This window comes from Panthera uncia, chromosome B1, assembly GCF_023721935.1.
Source record: "Panthera uncia isolate 11264 chromosome B1, Puncia_PCG_1.0, whole genome shotgun sequence".
Classification (NCBI taxonomy): domain Eukaryota; kingdom Metazoa; phylum Chordata; class Mammalia; order Carnivora; family Felidae; genus Panthera; species Panthera uncia.
In genome coordinates, this window is record NC_064811.1 from 73,402,080 (window position 1) to 73,424,331 (window position 22,252).

Sequence of the window (22,252 nt, forward strand, 5' to 3'; positions counted from 1 at the left end):
GGGTCAGGCCCATCAGGATAATGTTTTATTATTATTATTATTATTATTATTATTATGTGAAAGACATCTCATTATCAAACTAATCACATGATAGTCCACCATATTGACAGGCTCTATCCACTTAAAGGGAGGAGAGCATACAGAGCATGTATACCAGCAAGTGGAAGCTTAGAAGCCATCTTGCATGTCTACCTAGTATGATAACAAATATAATATACATTATTAGTAGTCAATATAAATAAAAATGAGATATATGTATAATTTTAAAACTATACAAATATTGTATTCCCATTAAACTGCCAATTTGCATAGTGTTATGATCTACAAAACGTATTCTCACTCTATACACTTTCCAATTTCCTTTTCTCTTTTTTTATTTTACTTGATCCCAGATTTTTCTGCCTTCTGTAGAGGGTTTTTAATACAGGCCTCTCTACTGTCTATTCTTTAGGAGTATCTATCTATTTTATTATAAATTAGCTTATCTTTTCACTCAATTTTAAAAGTAATATTCATATTTATAAATCTCCCAAATAATAACAAAAGAAAACATGACTGTAGTATATGAAATAATTCTTACATGCCTATGAAACAAATAAGGAAATCTATTATTTTTTATATGTTACTAATAAACTTCATTGTTACTTAATCAAACGCACAGAATTTTAACAGATCAAATATCAGTGATATGAGAGTCAGTTAGAGATAGTACTTCTAAGCATCTTTAGAAACAACAGTTTTGATAACAACCACTTTTTAAGTGTGGACAGAAGTAAGTGAAACTGAGCATATTGATGAGCAGTCAATTTCTTAGGAATTTTATACCTGAGACATTTGAGATATTCTTTTGTTAATGTGAATAATTATTTTAACTCCCTTTTGTAACTTTATTTTGACAAAAATAGAGAATTGCAAAAAAGTATTTGTGTTCTCCTGCATCCTCCATTCAGATTGCCTTAATGTTAACATCTTATATTCCCCAGAAAATGACCAAAATTAATACATTAATATTGATATGATACATGAATTATACTGCAGACTTTGCTTGGACTACCTCTTCTTTTTCCTTTTTCTGTTATACGACCCAAGTCAGGATCCCACCTCACTTTTAGTTTTGCTGTTCTTCTTAGAAGTCTTATCCATTCTGTGCCAGTTTCTCAGTCTTTCCTTGCCTTCAGGCTTTAAGGAGGACTGGTCAGGTAATTTGTAGATCATCCATTAATTTGGAGTTGTCTGATATGTTTTCACTCATTAAATTGAAGTTATTTATTTTTGGCCAAAAAAAAGAAAAAAGCACAGAATTAATGTAGTCTAATACGAACCATGATATTGACATGTCTGTAACTGGTGATGTTAACCTTGATCATTTGGCTAAGATGTTGTCTATCAGGTTTCTCCATTATAAGTTACTGTTGTGCTCTTTGTAAATATTATATATCATGGGGGGAGATATTTTAATCTGTGTGCATACATATTTCTCTTTTTTTTTCTTTTCTTTTAGATAACAGTTACACATAAGCCAATGGCAAATATTTCTATTGCTAGCTCAATAAAAGTGCAATTTAAATTTACTAATATTATTTACAAATAAAATGCTTTAAAATTTAAAACAACATTAAGATATAAAATAAAATATTGTAACCCACATGAAATTCTTCTTTATCTCCAGATAGGATTTTAGTTTATAGGGAAGATTTTAGAGGATATATAAGAGGAAAAAAAAGGCAGGGAGGGGGGATACCAAATAGATCATTTTAAAAAGTGGTGGGAAAGATATTCTAAATTTCCTGTTGATAATTAAGTAGGGCAACATACTTGGAGAATAGGAAATAATCTGTCATTTGAAAGACAAGATTATCACAGAAAGCAAAGCAGCCATTAATTTTTACCTTTCTAATGAACAAAAAACTATGAGTTAAGATCAATGTATTGAGGTTATCAACTCAACTTAGGCTGTGTAACATAAAACTTATAAGATTTAAAGTACATGCAACTTCATTTTAGGGAAATTCCACATTAAAGCAAAGGTTATATAATTTCCTAGTGCTGACCTCTAGCCATGTTATTTTCCTTGGCGAAAAAGGTCAGAAAACACTAGTCTTAGAACCAGTTATGTATATTTCCTTCTAAATGCAGAAGAAATTGGTACAGAATAGGTGGCTCCTTATTTAATATGATTTCAGAAATCTAAATGTCTGTTTTAAGCAGACAATATGCTCTAAATTTTTGTGTGTAGAATTTTTCCTTCTGGGTAGGAAGTAATCTGGTAAAATAAAAATGTTGTACCAGTCCTTTATCAGCTACCAACACATTAGCTGGATTAATTATCTATGAAGGGTCGGGGTGGTGAGGGCCCGGGCACAGCATCAGTATGTTTTGACAGAAGAGTTACAAAAAGTGAATGGCCTCCGACTTACAGCATCCCAGTAATGAATTCTGAATATCCAGGGAGCAGTAATACTCTAAAGCAAACCTGGAGAAGATCACATAAAAGGACATGACAGGAATGTACCATAGGGTGTGAGGGCATTGGAAAAACTAGATGACATTTTACAGTTTAGTCTTGGGCATGACAAATGTGTAACACAGGGGTCACTGATACAAACCCCAGAAACCTTTCACTTAATTCATTTAAGGAAATATAAATATATATGTGTGTGTGTGTGTGCTGCGTTGCTTAAGATTCATATTTTTAGGGACCAGAGTTTATAGGCCATGCCCAAGTCACATGATCATGACAACAAGAATTAGAGGGGCCTTGTTAAGCAGTCCCATCAAAACTGCATGCAATCATGGAGGAAAGGAGGGACTTTTGTAAAGGAAAATAAAGGTATTATTACCAGAGAAAGGGGGAAAAATTCTTCATGTTCAGGAAAAAACAACAGATGTTCCCATAAGAAAGAAAAAGAGAATCAATTGATTCTCAGAAGAATTATGACTAGTTTCTAAGAAGTTGCCTCTAAGAACATGAATAGTTTTTTTATAACATTTCTCCAGTAAAACCTCCCATGGGTCATAGATACTCAGCTTTAAGTACCCCAAAATTGTTAACTTCGATGATTCTAAGAGACATTCTTTTTCAAACAAAATTTTTTAAGTTAAATTTCCCACTATAAGTATTGTAATTTCCTACTCTTCTATGAAACTATTGAAGAATAAGATTAAAAAAATGTTTTGGATAGAAAAAAGAAATTTTAAAAAATCATAAAAATTACTCTGTGGTAAATTAATTTATATTTTCCAAAATTTATATTTTCCATTTTTATTTTATCAGTAGGTATTTATGACTTTGAGTGTCTGACTTAGTGAGGTCATTGAATTTTTGACAATCAGATGTCTCTAGTGAGAGCAGAGGGTTAGGATATGGACTCTGGGAACAGAATCTTTGAATTTAAAGACCAGTTTTGCTATTTGCATTCTGTCTAGTCTCTGTGCCTGAGATTCCTGTTCTGTAATTTATTAATATAATAATTGATTATTAAAATATCTTAAAAGGCAACATAATTTAGGGTATAATTAGAATTGATAATTAAAGAAAACAAATTTTATTCTATTTTTAGGCAAATGATAAAATGTAAAACAACATTGTAATTTTGGGAAGACTTGTTTTAGGAATGGAACTTCATTTCTTTCTGAGGAATTTTTTTTCCTTGTTATTTTTCCTAAATGGGTAGCTTTCTCTGGAGAGCAAAAAGTAAAATGGAGGTGTTCTTTTATCAGTGCTTCTTCAGTTGTGTAAGGAAAAGGGCTGGGTATTTTCTTTTTCATCATCATCTCTGTTTCAAAAGCAATTGGACATTGATACCAATCTGTGTTTCTGCTGCTTGTGTAAAAGAGAAACAAACCTATGCTACCAGCAACCACTGTTATCTGGTTTTAAATGTCAAGTACACTTCAGCATAGAAAGAAAGAAACTGAGATAACATTCAAAGAGGAATATATTAGAGCCAAAGATAGAGTCCAAGAATCTAAGTGTCTGTGTCTTCAAGACAAGGGTTAGGAAAAGATTCATCAACAGAAGCCAAAAACATTTTGCAGCTTCTAACTTATCTAACCTTGTGATTTATAGCCACATATCACATTTATATGTATGATGGTAGTATTTGTCTGTGTTGGTGCTGTGCCGATGAATAATGGAAAAGTAATTCAGCTACTTTAAGCTGAATCATTTAAATCACTTCAGCTATGCCATTCTCACTTTATGTCATGCCTTTCAAGGTCTGGGCTCATATTCTTTTACTGGCCTCAAGGATTTTTTGTTTGTTCCTTGCAACAGATATTTATGCTTTGACAGTTCTGTGATGTATAATTATGTATAAACTATGTTATATGCTTTTCATTTACACAAATAATCTGGCCTATTATTTATATGTGGTTTCTCTATTTCAGAGAGAAAAAAGGTAGACATCCTTTATCTTTCATGTCCATCCATGGTTAAGTTTTTGATTGCTTAACAAATAATCACATTTGTAGAATCAGTATCATTTGATGGTGCTGCATATTTACAGTGTGTTTTTACTTATGACAATGTTTGTTACAACATTTTGCATTGAGATTTGAAATTAATTCAGCACCTTTTTTGAGGCAGTTTTGTAATAAGCCATCCAGACATCTTTCTATGAAATTATTTACTATGTTATTTTACTAAACCTAGTTTCCTAGGACATTAACAGCTCTTATGAGTGCTTATTAAGTATGTATTGAAAAGAAAAGAGAAAAGAAAAGAAAAGAAAAGAAAAGAAAAGAAAAGAAAGAGAGAGAAAAAGATCAGATGAGTTGAGAAAATACAGGGTTGAATGAAGTTAGTAGGATTATTTACTAGGATTTTTCAGTTATTATTATGTTAATACTACACCAGGGATTCCTAAAGATTTAAACATATTTGATCATTAATATTTTTTAAATAAAAGTTTTGTATTTTTTAGTCCCTAAATTCACATCTGTGTGTTATACAGGAGCAATCATATTATAGTATTGGGTTTGCAGGGCAAGCTATGTTCTAAACACTATGCACTTGTTAACCTGAAAATAAGAGAGATAAACAAGTGTTTATTTGGGATTAAAGAATTGCAATTTGGGGAACATAGATTCAGGTTGAAACTCATATAGTGCCTGCTTATAGGTTGAAAGCAAGGGCTTTTATGAGGAAGAAAGAAAGGAGACAATTACATACTTTGAAGAAAAGAAACAAAGTTTTCTATGGATGCTAACTAAGCTACTCTGGGTTGTACATTGACTATCAGATTCTGTCTTCAGAAAATCTACAATCAGTTTGGTGATATTCATTCAGGATATTCATTCTTCCACTGACTTCTCAAGCAGTTGCTTAAAACAGTTGTCATTTTACCAAGTCCAAAGGTTTAGGCCTGGTTCAAACAAAGATGGGTAAGTGAGTTTCTCTGCAGTGGTCACTCAAGCTCAGTTCTTAAATAGCCACAGTCATATCCTTTTTTCACACTGCAACTGCACTTTGCTCTAGCCATTGAAAGCCTGGTCTATAGCTTTGTGACCCAAACCGAAAGATATCTGTAAGTTTGATTAACTGAATTATAGCTCCCAATGTACTCCTAATATCATAATCGACTATTAAAATGTCTTAAACATTGATATAATTTAAGATTTAATTTAGAACTGATATTTAAAGAAAATAGTACTTACCTACTGATCACCAACTCGTTGATTTTTCAGGTGTTTTCTAATTTTTCTTAATCTTTCTTCAGGCCGAAAGTTCTTACTCATTCCAGTATACTCGTGATTCCAAAAGCCACTTAATTTCTGAAATTACAGCTTTGGGACAGCTTATTGGCTAGAGCCTAATTATGTACTTTTTCATTTAGTAGGAAAGATTTTCAAGATAAGTGGGAAGGTACATTGTTTTCTATCTTACTAAAAATGAGATTATTCTCAAACAATTGTGCCCCCCACTACAACTTTATTTGACATAAAAACGTTTGCACTGAGAACTCAGAGCTCGATTTAAACCCAGAAGCCATGAAAATTCCCAGCTACACTTTGTTCTTATGCAACTACTTGATGTCTATACTCCTGTTCCATCCTAGTTTTCTTTATTAGTAGCAGTATTTCCATCGTTGTTGTTGTTTTCATTTTTCTTGGTGTTAATCTCCTTTTTAAAAAAATTTTTTTTAATGTTTATTTATTTTTGAGACAGAGAGAGACAGAGCATGAACAGGGGAGGGGCAGAGAGAGAGGGAGACACAGAATCTGAAACAGGCTCCAGGCTCTGAGCTGTCAGCACAGAGCCCGACGCGGGGCTCGAACTCACAGACCGTGAGATCATGACCTGAGCCGAAGTTGGACACTTAACCGACCGAGCCACCCAGGCGCCCCTTAATCTCCTTTCTGTAGCTACCCCTAATTCACTGGTCCAGAATATTTTTACAACCTTGAAAAGTTTTGCTCTGGTAAGTTTCCAAAGATAAATCTAAAAAGTGCTTCATGGGAAATTGTGATATATAAACCTGTTACTTAGGATTAATAAGGTAGAATTTTTAGCACATGTGTTTATGTAAGACTGCCATCTATCAAATAATTCATTCAACAAATACTCATTTTTTAATTTATTTTTATTTTTTAAGTTTACTTATTTTGAGAGAGAGGCAGAGAGAGCGAGCAGGGGAGAGGCAGAGAGAGAGGGAGAGAGAGAATCCAAAGCAGGCTCCTCACTGTCAGCACAGAGCCCAATGTGGGGTCTGAATCCACAAGCCGTGAGATCATGACCTGAGCTGAAACAAAGAGTTGGACACTTAACTGACTGAGCCATGCAGGCTCCCCAACAAATACTTATTAATTTAACCAATACTTATTGAGACACTGCTAGATGCCAGACATTTGGAAATACAGTGATCATCAAAAGAGGGACTCCACCTTTTTGGTGTCATTGTCAAACACCAATAGGTGTTTAGGCAACTCTAAAGCCTGAGGTAGTAGGAAGGATTGAAGGGGACTTCCTAGGAGAGGGGTCTTAAAGGATAAATGTAAATTAGCCACACTCTATGAAAACTCATATATATCCTTGGAAAAATTATGACCAGTGAGCATACGAAGACATGTTTATTCTGCGACTACACTACATGTTTGCCTTGCAAAGGCTAACTGTATGCATGACACAGCAAAATGGGATTATGACACAGGGGGCTGCAGATTAAGCCCTGGAATTAACACATTTAAAATCAACCCACGTCATTTGTGTGTATGTGTGAGTAGGCCTGCCAGGATATTTGGGAATACTTGATTTTGTGTCATATAGAAAATCCTATTTTTCTAGTTGAAATTGAGCATAGACTATAACAATGCCTTTGTTGCTCACCTAAAGAATGGAATATGGAGAATTTGCTTGAGAAGATAGATGTAGGCTTTATTAATTTTTCTCAAGTTGATAAAGTTCTGGGACTCTAAAAGTTACTCAAAGTCATAATCTCTGACTCTTAGCTTTAAAAGTATTGAAAGTTTTACAGTTTCTTAGGCACTATGTATTAGGCCAATAATTTTAGGTATTGCCTTTATGCCAAGCTGCAGAAAAAGAATTGATTTTCTGTTTGGGAGCCCTACTTCCTAGATTATACTTTCGTGGCTGTCACTTATCCCACTGTGATTGCCAGATCTTGAACATTTTTAAAAGGTGAAAGTCACAAAACAATCTTTTAAAAGTAAATAGTTGCCTGTAAGTTGTATAGCTTTTAGCATGTCATTAGTGGCATATATTGTATTAAAATTTTACTTAGAGACAACTTGATAGCCACTTTTGATATGTTGTGATCAACCCCAGCTGCTTATATTTGTAAAATATTCCATTTTGTAAAGATTACTTAGATACCTAGAAACAAATTGAAGACATTCTGTTGTTTTCTGTTTTGAAGAAGATCTAACACAAATGTTCAGAACCAAATATACAGTTATATTTTTATAAACTTTCTCTTAAGTAAGTTATATATTTTTTTTAAAATGTGCTCTCCTTAAATGGTCATAAATTGAGATTTTTACATACAGGATCTTAAAACAATAACATTAGGTTCTAACTATTTTCTGTGATAAATAAGATGCATTTTGTAGTGGTAGTTTCATTCCAAAAGATTAATCACATCCCTTCATGATATGGATCTGAAGCAAGCCGTTGTATTTTTGTGGCTTATTATCCTGATATTGAAGGGAAGAGGGCCGGAAACAAATAACATTGAAAATAAAATTATTTTCAATAATGTAATTTCAACCTAAAATTAATTCTTATTTTATTGATACTACTATACTAAAAATATGAAACTCTTATTGTTGAAAAGAAGCTTATTTAAAAAAGGAAGAAGAAAGTTCATAATAGGCAAGTCTTTACACTTGACTCAATATTTATTCTATTTTTATTAGTGAAATGCTATTTATTTTTTAAAATATTTATTAAATTTTTATTACAAAATTTATTATTAATAAATAACATTTTATTTATTTGTTTTTGAGAGAAAGAGAGAGAGAGAGAGAGGGAGAGAACATGAGTGGGGGAAGGGCAGAAACAGAGAGGGAGACAGAGAATCCCAAGCTGGCTCTGGAAGTAGGGCTCATACCCATGAACCACGGGATCATGACTTGAGAGCTGCAATCAAGGGTCAGAACCTTCACCGACTGAGCCACTCAGGTGCCCCATGAAATGCTGCATCTTAAATCTCATGTGAAAACAAAAGTAGAGAATGAAAGGGAGAAATGTGAATGACATCAATGGCATGCTGGAAAGGTGCCAAACACAGACAATCAAGTCATTCTTTTCTTTTTAATGCTAAACAAGTACTTTCAAACTTTTCATGAGCAGATTTGCACTTTTCTAAAATTTTAAAGAAGGAAATTATGACTTTTCTATGGAACTGGAATTGTTACTGTTTATAATATCATTCCCTAAGAGTGTAACGAAATATCTCACTATTCCAGTTTACAGCTTAGAATAGATAAATGCAGGTATATTTGAAATTTTAACCTTATTAAAAGATGATAGAAATGAAGAAAACAGCACTGAACTAGGAGTCATACCAGAGTTCTTTTACACCTTCTAGTGTGTGGCACTTAGAAAACTAATTTAGGCTTGAGCTTCCCTATCTATTAAACACAAATGTTAAACTAGATGTCCTATAATGCTTTTCCTATATTGATGTAATAATTTATTTCATGTAATTGTGCAATAAAGTTAGGTGGATACATTAATGAACAAGAGAGATAAGTACTGTTTCTATGTCCTTAGAACATACTAACCTCAAATATATTTACTAAACAAAGACATACACAAGTAATTATGTAATCTCACTACTATTGCTAGGCTTAATGTTCTTCTTAGGAATATATTCTTTAGTAATTATACTAGTTAGCATGGTTTCAGCTTCAAGTAAAAGAAACAACTAGCTCAAAGTGTATTAAACAGTCAAAAAAATGTCAGCATGTCCAATAAGAAACCTACAGTTAGTGAGTGGGTCTTTACTGTCGGTTAATTCAAAGAAACAATGACATTATCAAGGAGCCAGGTCTACCCACTTTTTTCTCTTCAGTTTTTTTTTTTTTTTTCACAGCTGAGTCTCTTTCTATGCAGAATCCATCAATAGTTTCAAGAAGTACATTACATCAAAATAACATTCAAAGGGAAAAAGATCTTTCCTGCCTTTTCCTGTGTCTCTTTTTACCAGACAGGAAACATGTCCTTCAAGAACCCCACCAGTCTGTTGTTTCATGGAGCCATGATAGAGCCAGAGTTTGAACAGACTGGGGAGTTTTTTTTTTTTTTTTTTTCTTGTTTCTATTTTAAAGAAGGAAGGAGGTGTGAATCAGTAGTGGACAGACAACCAACAATGTCTGCCATATATATATATATATTTTTTTTTCTTTCAGAAACTGCATCAATTGATTCTAGAGTTTCCATTTTGGTTCCTTGTTTTATAGTTTTCATTTCTCTGATGAGAACAACCATCTATTTATTCATTATGTCCACTTCTCGTTTTAAGGCTTTGAACATATTTATAATAGTTGCTTGAAATCCTTGTCTGATAATTTCAGCATATGGGTCATATCATAATGTCTATTAATTGTTTTTGTCTCTCTTTTTTCTTCTTTGCATGTCTATTCATTTGAATAGTTGCCAGACATTGTGGATTTTTTTTTTATTTGAGAGAGAGAGAGAGAGAGATAGACCGAATATCTTAAGCAGGCTCCACACTCTACATGGAGCTCAACACAGGACTTGATCCCATGGCCCTGGGATCATGACCTAAGTCAAAATCAAGTCAGAGGCCCAAGGGATTGAACCACTCAGGTGCCCCTGGCTTACTTATTTCTGAGAGTCTGTATTTTATTGTCTTCCTTTAAAGAAGGAAGAGTATTGTTCTAGCAGATGGTTATTTTAAAAGTGGATCAGATTGATACTTGTTTTTTGGTTTGTTTTTTTTGTTTGTTTTTTTGTTTTTTAAGCTTGGAACTCTCATCGAGTACTGTAATGCTTCTTTGTTCCTGGCAGATACTCTCCTAAATCTGCATGGGCACTGCAGCTTCTGTTTTTTCAGACTGCATCCAAGTTCAACACTGTGAAACCACTACAGTGGCAACTCATATAATTATTGCTGTTTTAACTTTACCCTTTTGGCATCCAGAAATTTTTCTGTCTTTCCTTCCTGTGCTGTAATATGTTTAAAAATAAATGTTCTTATAATTCATCCAGTATTTCTTCATATTTGGAACAGGAGGTGGAGTATAGGTCAGCTTAATCCAGTGTGTTCCCAGTGGTCTCTTCAAATTAATATTTTAACTGCATTGTGGTTAAGTGCTACAAAGGAAGGCTTAGCATAGAGAAGAGGAACCTGTGTGTTTTTACATAGATGCAAAGGGGGTTTCCTTAAGAAGTGTTGTCTTTTAAGCAGAGATCTGAAGGCACAAGTGTAAGCAAACTTTTTATGCAGATAGAAACACATACACAAAATTCCTGAGGCAAGATGAAGTTTGGCACATTGGAGGGCCTGTATGAAGGCTGGTGTACTTGGAGCTTAAAAAACAAGGAGGGGCGCCTAGGTGGCTCAGTCAGTTAAGCATCTGACTCAGGTCATGATCTCAACCTTTCCTGATTTTGAGCCCTGCTTAGGGCTCTGACAGTTCAGAGCCTGGATCCTGCTTTGGATTCTGTGTCTCCCTCTCTCTCTGCCCCTCCCAGCTCACTCTCTGTCTCTCAAAAATAAATAAACATTTAAAAAATTTTAAAAAATCCAACAATGAGACAGTTGTTACAAAATAAGGTATGGTAAGGCAGACAGTTGCTAGATCAAAGAGGACTTTGTCTGTTATGTTATTTGTATTTTAGCTTGCCTTTCTCCATATCTTGCTTTTTTCTACCCATCACTTAAGGTGGTAGTGAAATCCTCCTCAAATGTAAATTTATATCTAAATTGAAAGTGTTAACCAGTTGTTATAACCACTATACTACTGTGGAGGGAGGGATGCCGGTTCTGTCCTTTCAGTAACGAAGCTAACTATCCAACTATAAAACAAATTTGATATACAAGTTTTCCCCCCAAATGACACTTTCAGTGAACAATATATTTCGAAAAGAAATATGAGAAAAACAGCTTATTTATCAACAATAGGCTTCCTGTGGTTAGTTTCTTACACAGACAGTTTTTAGTTCTGGAATGCCTGTCTTAGAATTATTCAAGCTAAAATTGAATTTACCATAGATAACTCAATCCTTTTTAAAATGAAAATTAAATAAAAATAAGTTTCCAAAAGTAAGGTTTTCAGAAACTATTATTTTCTACAGATCTACTTAATGAAGCTTTGGAAAGATGTGTATGCATATGCTTATTTATTATGGTGGTCAAAAAAGATTACTTTTACTTTTTCATCCCTTGGAAATCTGCTTCAGAAATTACAGCCATATTATAAAGTGTAAATCATTGAGATCCCTTATGGCCATAGATATGTGCTATAATGAAAGGTGTCAGTGCACTAAATAAGGAACAGCTCCTTTGACAGATAAGGGCATCAATCCTTTGCAACTGACATGATCTTGTATTTTGTTAGTCATTGTGGCCATTATATTGGGAGGTTTCCAAATGATGTGGGTGGAAAGAAAATTCCTCACTATCAAAATGATAGTGCTCCTTCTAACTAAATGAGAAGAAAAAAATCATGAAAATCGTTTTATTTTTTTCTCCCTGATAAGGAAGACTCCTTTAATCATTCTAATTTTATTTTAAGATATCCATTTTCTTATTAAATTTGTCATATTGAAAATAGAATTGCAGCAGAACTGTTCAACTAGCTAGGTAGAAAATTCCTTTCACACAAAGAATTCCAGTGACAAAAGTACAGAGCCAGTTCACTGTAGTAGTTTAAGTTAAATGTTTGAAGTGCCAGTTAAAACTCAAGTTTTTCAAGTTGAAACTTTCAAGAATACATTTAATGTAACGTTTATGAGCTTTCCTGTTAATTTTACTCAAAACCTTCATTTTTGTGGTACTTACAGACTGAGAAAGGTCCATAAGTTTAAATTCAACTTTATCTAAATGTTGATAAATTTTTTAATTAAACTTTTTGTTTTGAGACAGTTGTAGACTTACTGCAGTTGTAAGAAATAGTAACAGAATGATCCCATGTACGCTTTATCTGAACAGCTTAATTTTAATTCCTGTGCTAATCAAAATACTTTCTCTCTCTCTCTCTCTTTTTTACATTTATTTATTTATTTTAGTAATAAATTAAATTATTTAATTTATTATTATTAAGAGGCAGAGAGGGAGGGAAAGAGAGAGAGAATCCCAGGCAGGGTCCACTCTGTCAGCACCTGACTAGGGCTCGAACTCATGACTCCTGAGATCATGACCCCAGTCAAAATCAAGAGTCAGATGCTCAACCAACTGAGCCACGCAAGTGCCCTTCTTCTCTCTTTGATTCTAGCCATTCTGACGAGTGTAAGGTGACATCTCCCTGGGTTTTGATTTGCATTTCCCTGATGATGTATGACATTGGGCATCTTTTCATGTGTCTGTCATCTGTATATATGTCTTTTTGAAAAAAAAAATGTCTATGTCCTTTGCCCACGTTTTAATTGGATTTTTTGGGGTTTTTATGGTGTTGAATTGTATAAGTTCTTTATGTATTTGGATCTTAATTCCTTATTTGGTATATCATTTGTAATATATTCTCCCATTTCAGTAGGTTACCTTGCCATTTTGTTGATGGTTTCCTTTGCTGTGGAAAAACTAAGCATTAAATTTTTAGTTATAAAGACTTGAACAGTATTCATGAGCAACAAGGCAAGTGTAAATATTACTGAGCAATTCTACTGAAGATTCATGGAGTTGGCACAGAGAGGGTGAACTGTATATGTGTTCAGTGGAGATTACAATGTCTTTGTTGTTTATTTGTAGTAGTTGTGATTAGTGACCCACTGTATCAGGCCTCAGTATTCCCCCTGACCCAACCCCTACTTTTTTGGCCAAGTTAAGGGACTGTCTATCTCTTTTGTTATAATGCATATTTTTTTCACTCTTCTGAAACTATAATCATTCAGAGAGTTGGCAGACAGAGTGGTATATGTCCCAAAGTGCACAGATTTTATTATCTAGTGAGCCCTGCTAATGCAGGGACAGGAGAGTATGTGAACTAGCTTTATCCTCCTGGCATTATTATGGATGGTCTTTGTGAGAGGAAACTATGGGTTCATATTAGAGACTTTTTCTTTTCTTGTCAAATACAGGGATTTTTTTTAGGTGAATTTACCCAGAATCACTTGGTTATTTTTGGCCCAATAAAAGTCTATTGTTAAAAAGGTTGAGTTATAAAATATTTAACAATTATAAACCTCAGGGGCCAATCAGAAGGTAGCTCATAAACATACAACAGGATGGCTGTGTTATCTTTTGCAGCTGAGTAGTAGCCCTGTTTAATAGTCTGTTTCACGACCTCAACCTAATTAAGTATGATTTTGATTATAGTGGTCTCGTAGCCAACTTTTTCATTTAGAAGTCAGATGTTTTGAGGTGAAAATGTCTGTTTTTCATATGTGAAAGAATATTGCAGTTGACCCTTGAACAACCCAGGGGTTAGAGGTGCTGACCCCCTGCACAGTCAAGAATCTATGTGTAACTTTTGACTCTCCCCCAAAATTATCTACTAATAGCCTATTATTGAACAGAAGCCTTATCAGTAACAGTCAATTAACACATATTTTGTATGTTATGTGTATTATATACTGTTTTCTTACAATAAAGTAAACTAGGGAAAAGAAAATGTTGTGAAGAAAATCCTGAGAAAAAAACATTTATATAATGTACTATAATTATCAAAAACAATGGACCCACACAGTTCAAATCCATGTTGTTCAAGGTAACTGATATTCTTTCAGTACCACCTACTAATAAATGTGGTGAGCGTCTTGAGGTCAGTGACTATTTCCTGTAAGCCTGTATCCTATTATCCAACTTCAGCCATTATTGCTCGCTGGACACAATATGGATGTTTTGTATAATTGTGAAAAAATGCCATCATTCTCTCTTGTTGGAATTATGAATACATTCAGTCTTTTGAAGTATAAAACAAATAGCTAATTTATCTCCTAAATGAATTTCTGTATATAGCCCATTCTTAACTATCTGAAAATTATAGAGATTCTTAGATTTGTAAATGTTAAACTATAATCCACTGAACCTCAGTAAACTCCTGAAATTAGTCACGGAACTTCACACCTGTATGGTTTCTAAAACGTTTGTCAGTCTTCAATGATGTTTCGATATATGACTGGACAAAGAGGTACAAAGAAATAGCAATCTAACTAAAAGGATTTTTAAAAACATGCGCCTAATTACTTTATTGTAAGAGTGTTAGGAAATTTTGAACCAAGGGTGGCAGCCTTGCAATGCATAACAGATCACCTTGCAGAAAAATTTGTGTATGTAGATGACATATTGCATAGATTATTACCAAAATTTATGCTTTATTCATTCGCTCATTATCGTATTCATTTTTTCAACTTCAATTATATGCTTACTTACTGAGTCAGCCTAATATGCGCCAGACACCAGGGTAGTTCACAACTAAAACCTGATAAATTTTTGAAAATTCTGTCGTAAATGAACTATTATGCATACTGTGAAATCTAAATTTTATATTCCATTTTATTCTTATCAGTCTTAGAGAAAATAGGATAGAAGACACTAACATGGGCATTTTGACAAAGGGTCTCAGAATTTTCAAAGACTAATACTAAGAGGAATTGATACACATCACAAGGAATTTTTTTGTAGCTCACTACTGACATTGATCAACAACTTGGAAAAATACTGCTTTGAATATGCTACATTGTAATTTTTTGTTCTTTTTTTTCTTATTAGGAATCTTTCCCTGAAATTAACAAAAGACATTGATCAGGAAGTCAGGTGTTCCCATATGAGCCGAATGCCCCCCAGTCCATCTGCAGATTGGCCCCTGCAAGGTGTGGAAGAAAATGGAGGCTTAGACTCTCTGCCTTTCAGATTGATGTTACAGGACTGCACAGCTGTCAAGACATTATTATTAAAGATGAAGAGAGTTCTTCAAGAGGTAATTAATGGTTTACTCTAAGATTAATGTCTCTCAGTGCTGGTAGACAGTGGAGTCTATAGACTGGTTAGTGCCTACTTCTTTCAATAATTAAGTGAATGACACTGAGCAGAGGTCAGGCATTGTCTTGCAATTTAGCGCTCTCCTTTGTCAAATGAAGGACATGGAGCTCTGGTTTATAAGTACTCTTAAGCTCTAGAATTCTAAGATTCTATGAAGGAAGTGAAAAAAAAAAAAAAAGAATAAAGTGACACCAAACCTGGGCAAAGTGGATTAAAGAGAAACAGGCATCAGTTATTAAGTTACATTTCTATGTTGCTATAAAGCTATTGAGAGACCTATTAAATGGACTTCATTTTAATGATACTGAGGCTTTATTTATATGATACCATAAAAGTAGTTTAGTCATTTTTGTTCCAGTAAAAACAGTCTAGTAAAATGTAATCTGAATGTTTGACTGATTTTACCCACTGAATACAGTTGCCCTTCTACATTTGTGCTGTTAGATGATGAATTTGTTAGGAGAATACATGATGGATTATTTCATCTTTAAGGCCAGTAATCAGCCATCCTTTAGGATTTAGGTATGTTATGGATTATATTATTTTTTAATGTTTATGTTTGAGAGAGAGAGAGAGTATGTGTGCATGCATGCCAGCAGAGGAGGGGCAGAGAGAGAGGGAGGCAGATGATCCAAAGCAGGCTCTGCTCTATCAGCACAGAGTCTGATACTGGAACTCGCTAACCATGAGATAATGAGCTGAGCCGAAGTCCATGCCTTACTGACTGAGCCACCCAGGCGCCCCATGGATATATTTTTATAATTACATCTATTTTGGGGGGGATTTCTATAAACAGCATACACATTAACATTATTTTAGATATGTAAAGTGAGTCGTCAGAAATGTTAAATATCTTTCCTCCACTAGGTGTGAATTCAAGACAGCAGGTTGATATTTCTGACTTCAAAGTCACTTTTTTACTATATCCCATTATTGTTCAATTGATTTGTCTTGATAGGAGATGATAATAAATAATGTAAGAACAGAAAATATAACTATTTAGAATGAGTAGTATCATGGCTTCCTTACAAAGATGACCACTAATAACACATGGGTAATGATAATAATGCTAGCAGCTACTGCTAGAGGCCAGAATGGAATCAGAAAGAGAGAGGGAATTTAAGAGAAATGATGCCATAGACGATTGGGGTTATTCAGTCATGTGTTCTTGTCAGATGTTAAAGTAAAAACTGGAAGAAATACCTGCATTCCATACCGGTTTATATTGCTAGAATCTATGCAGGTGGGGTGCAGGAGTAGTGGTTTTATTTTCAATCACTGTTAGAATTTCAGGAATTTTATGAGCTGGCAGTTAAGGACCATCATAAAATTAAATTATATACACTTATGATGAAGCACATTATATTTTTAGAAGGGTAATCTGTACTCAAAACCTATCATTTATTATTTATTTTACTATATTCTATTAACTACACTCATGCATTTATTTACATCTATTGGCTCTCTATGTGAAAATATAACAGTTACTGTGCATATTTTTCCAATTTTAGATTCATTTATGTCATTTTGGCAACTTGAAATCAGCCACATGGGAGTATTATGCCACAGAAATTAACAAATACTACAAATTAGGGCTTCCAGTTTTTGGTAAGCCTATTAAGTAGTTAGAGCATACTACTATATGTATGACTATGAGGTCCCTGTACTGACAACGTAAGTGTTTTGCTGCACTTGTTAAATCTCCCTGACCTTTGGCTTAACATGCAGCCTGAATCTCTTTGAACAAGGCAAGCTTAATAACAGCTGTTATATTAAAAGATATTAATCTCAAAGTCTGTAATGTTCATCTGTTCATCTTTCTACCTCTCCCTTGGTCTGAGTTTTAATTAAAAAATCAACAAGTAAAAAGGAAGTAGGAAGAACAGACAGGAAGTGTCAAGGGGTTTTCTTAGTGTACTTAATTTTATAATTTAAAAATATTTAGTGATATTCACTGTAGAGTTAATGTTCTGAATATATTGCAATTGTCTTTATACTTCCATCTGCTTTTATTCATTAAAGAACATTTGAAGAAACTGAAGACAATTTATTTTTAAAGCTCATGTATAATGAGCAATAATTACATGTTTGGTAAGCCATTCAGAGAGCAGGGTCTTATTCTTTATTGTCAACACGAAAAGCAATATTATGATTTGATTAACATTGACAACTGTTCTAGTTGTTTTTATAATGAATGCCTTAAAAGAAAATTGTTTATTTAAGTATTCTTAGGGCACCTGGCTGGCTCGGTCATTAGAGCAGGTGGCTATTGATCTCAGGGTTATGAGAGCCCCACACTGGGTGTAGAAATTACTTAAATAAATAAATTAAAAAAAAAAAACTGTTCTCTAAACCAGGAATTTTCAAATGACAATCTACATTTCCTTACTTAATTTGAGTTTAATACCAATTACTCATCTTAGATTAACAAAACTTTTTTAATATAGAAAAATTATTCTTATTTGATGGTTACATTTTTATGAAATGTAGTCCCACTTTTATACACAGATTATTTTTTAGCTGCAGAAGATCTCAACTATTTGATTTTTAAAATAAAAAGGAACTAATGAGTTTAATATATCACATTAAAAAATGCTCCTATTTGATGTTTTTCCTAATGATGCTCTGTTGATGTCTTAAATTTTAATTCTGAGGTAGGTTAAATGTGAATATTTTGAGTGGAACCTCACACTTTTAATTTTGTCTCCCCTCTTTGAAGATAAGTTACCATTATTAAGATGCATATGCATATTCCCAACAACCCAAACATTAACACCTTTATTAAAAAAAAAAAAAAAAAAAGACTGACTTTGGGCCCTTAGAAATTCTATTGTCATTTTTAGCATTAGCGATAAAAGTGACTGTAGCAAACGGGAAACTATGCCATTTTTTTTCTTCCTCTTTTGTTATTTTTTTCCACATAATTCTATTAGCTGTAAAAGAAGAGAATGTTTAATACCTACAGAGATAGTTTCTGTTCTGTTTCCTTTTAGTTTGCTCTGTTTCCTTTTTGTACTCCCTCATGAAATTTGTTTGCAGTATATGGTAATTAACCAAGAGGGCTACTGGGAAGAGATTTCAGGTGAGATGAGTAGTATAAATTTCTAGAAAGATAACAACTAATAAGAATATTTACCTAAGGTCATTGGTAATCCCCCACTGCTACCCATGCCGTCTTAGTTTATATTTAATAAATGAATCCTGGGAATGTACCTAGCAAAGTTCCTGAATCAAGAGACATTAAAAAAAAGTTAGAAAAATGTTAAACAAATTTTAAAAAGTTAATATCATGAGATGAATCTATTCTAACAATGTAACTATTCTAACAATGTGAAAAATCAGAGAACCATTTGAGAATCAGTATAATTTATAAAACCATGCAAAGTTAGGCTGGTAATTGACTAAAAAGCTTATTTTCCTTTTTCTTTTCTCAACAACCTAATAATTCAAACTATTTAATTTTAATATCTCCAAAAATAATAACAAAATTTTCAAAGGTATTTTTTCTTATTTTTAATTATAAATTTAATTCATAAATATATGATGAAATTTGGAATGTTTTGAACTTCACCATTCATCACTATTCAATGGACATTTAAGAATTTTTTTGTGTTTTTTTAAAGATATTTCAGTAAAATGATTCCAACGACTTAAAATTTTTTTTTAACATTTATTCATTTTTGAGATAGAGACAGAGCATGAATGGGGGAAGGTCAGGGAGAGAGAGGGAGACACAGAATCTGAAACAGGCTCCAGGCTCTGAGCTGTCAGTACAGAGCCCGACGCGGGGCTTGAACTCGCGGACCACGAGATCATGACCTGAGCCGAAGTCGGACGCCCAACCGACTGAGCCACCCAGGTGCCCCTGTTTCAAACAATTTTATAACTGACATTTTTTTCTATCAGCACATGTCAAGAGCAAATGAAAAGCTATAGAATAGTAACACCAGCAATGGATAATTATAGACAGGAAAAGCAATTATGGAGTCATAAAGTAAGGAAATTTACCAAAAGCAAGCAATTACCCATGTAAATGCAGATAGCAGTATAATAATTAGACTTCACTTTGTATTTATCTTTTGAAAATAACAAAGTCACGTTTCTGCTATCTGCTTTATGTTTGTTTGTTTTTGCTTGCTAAAAAATTTGTTTAAAGTAAAAATTGGAAAAGAAGTACTATTAAAACTAAAAACACAAGAAAATGAATGGCTGTACTGTCAGATATAATAAGACATGTTACCAGAATCAAAGACCTATGTTTCATACTGATGAAAGAGTCAGTTCATCAGGAAAACATAATCATATATGTGGATGGCTTATTTAAGTAGCTTGTAAATTTATGGTGTAAAATATGACAGAACTAGATGAAGAAATAGACAAATTCATATCATAGTTGATTTTAACTCCGTTCTCTAGAATTGATAAAACAACTAAATGAAATCAGAAGAGTTTCAGAATATTTGAACATTACCAACTTCTTTAACCTAACTGACATTTATAGATTACTACAGTTAATAATAGAATTATACATTCTTTGCAAATGCATCACCAAGACAGAGTACATGCTGGGTCATAAAAAAGTCTCAATAAATTTCAAATGTAGAAATCTATGGAGTACATTTTTTTAGAACAATGGAATTAAATCAGGAGTCAGGAATGATAAAATAACAAGAGATCAAATACTTGGAAATTAAGCAACCAATTACTATAAACCTCATGAATCAATTTCAAACCTCAAGGGAAATTTTGAAGTGATTTGAGTGAGATGATAATGATGGTAATATAAGATGAAAATCTAAACTTTTTGGTATAGCATTGCAACCATGCTTAGAAGGAAGTTTATAGTTTTAAAAGTTTATATTTAAGGGGTACCTGGGTGGCTCAGTTTATTGAGCTTCTGACTCTTGATTTTGGCTCAGGTCATGATCCCACGGTCATGGAATCCAGTCTCACATTGAACTTCCACTGAGCACGGGGCCTGCTTAACATTTTTTTCCCTCTGTCCTTCTCCCTTGCTTGTGCACTTGCTCACTCTCTCTCTCTCAAAAATCAAGTACATATATAAAAAAATAAAAGTTTATATTTAAAGGAAGAAAGTGCTATAATTGACAATCTAAGTTTTTTTGTTAACTAGAAGAGCAAATTAAACCTAAGGGAGGGACTAGAAAGAAACATGAAGAACAAACTTAATAGAGTTGAAATGAGATAATAGAAAATTTATGAACCCTAGGGCGATTCAGTTGGTTAAACATCTGACTCTTGATTTCAACTCAGGTCATGATCTCGTGGTTCCTGTTTGGAGCCCCATGTTAGCTCTGTGAGTATAGTGCAAAGCCTGCTTGGGATTCTGTCTCCCTCTTTCTCTACCCCTCTCCTGCTCACACACAAGGGCAACATACTTTCTCTCAAAAATAAACATTTAAGGGGCACCTGGGTGGCTCAGTCGGTTAAGCGCCCGACTTCGGCTCAGGTCATGATCTGACGGTTTGTGAATTCAAGCCCTGCGTCGGGCTCTGTGCTGACAGCTCAGAGCCTGGAGCCTGCTTCAGATTCTGTGTCTCCCTCTCCCTCTGCCCCTCCCCTGATCACTCTCTGACTCTCTCTGTCTTTCAATAATAAATAAATGTTAAAAAATAAACATTTAAAAAACAGGAAAATTTATGATCCCCAAATTGGTTTTTTTTTGAGAAGTTAAAAAAAAAAAAGACCGTAGAAGAAAAAATAAAAGAAGAAACACAAATTACTAATATCATCAATGAATCAAGGTAGGAATAATCAGTACAAATCTTAAAGACATTGAAAGGAAAATAAGGTGATATTATTAACAGCAGTATGACCACAAATATAACAATATTGATGAAAAGCACAAATCTCTTGAAAAATCTAATTTTCCAAAGTGACACAAGAAGAAAGTAAAAGTCTGCATAGTCCAATTTCTATTAAATAAATAGATGTTATTATTAAAGGAAGGAAAAGAAGAAGGAGAAGGAGGAGAAGAAGGAGAAAAATCATTCACATTAAAAAAAAGAAAAGCAAAGAAAAAGCCCAGGAGTTTCAGTGCTGAATTCTATCATAAATTAAAAAAAAAACTTAAGATGGGGGTGCCTGGGTTGCTCAGTTGGTTAAGCTTCCAACTTAAGCTCAAGTCATGATCTTATGGTTCAGGAGTTCAAGCCCCATGTCAGGCTCTGTGCTGACAGCTCAGCCTGCTTTGGATTCTGTCTCCTTCTGTGCCCCTCCCCCACTCTCATTCTGTCTCTTTCTCAAAAATAAATAAACATAAAAAGAAAAAGCAAAAGCATTAAAAACTTAAATATAGGAAAGAAAATGTAAAACTACCTCTATCAGTAGATGACATGGTGGTTTATAGACAGATCCCTAAGAATTCTACTAAAAAAATTATAATATGCCTAATAGGAACAATAAAACGTGGATTTAGGCAGGTTCAAGGATACAAAAATAGAAAGTTGTAATAAAATTATGTATTGCTCCATAGAAAATTATCTGGTGGTCCAAAACAACAAATTTTTTTATCTTATGATTTCTGTGGTCAGGACAGTGAGAGCAGCTTATGTACTGGTTCTGGTTGAAAGGCTCTCATGAGGTTGCCCTCAAAATGTCAG

At 33.6% G+C, this 22,252-nt stretch overlaps 1 protein-coding gene and 1 long non-coding RNA gene across 3 annotated transcripts in view; one reads left to right on the forward strand and one right to left on the reverse strand.

Annotated features, from left to right (window-relative positions):
• Positions 1-22,252, reverse strand: part of LOC125923682 (uncharacterized) — a 1,073,698-nt gene that overhangs the window by 954,564 nt on the left and 96,882 nt on the right. The gene's annotated exons all lie outside the window — the stretch shown is intronic.
• The window catches only part of CCSER1 (coiled-coil serine rich protein 1), an 843,785-nt gene that overhangs the window by 413,645 nt on the left and 407,888 nt on the right, over positions 1-22,252 (forward strand). For both annotated transcript variants that reach the window (XM_049632119.1, XM_049632120.1), the window contains exon 6: positions 15,360-15,567. In XM_049632119.1, coding sequence (XP_049488076.1) covers positions 15,360-15,567 — 208 coding nt within the window. The remainder of the gene's footprint in view (positions 1-15,359; positions 15,568-22,252) is intronic.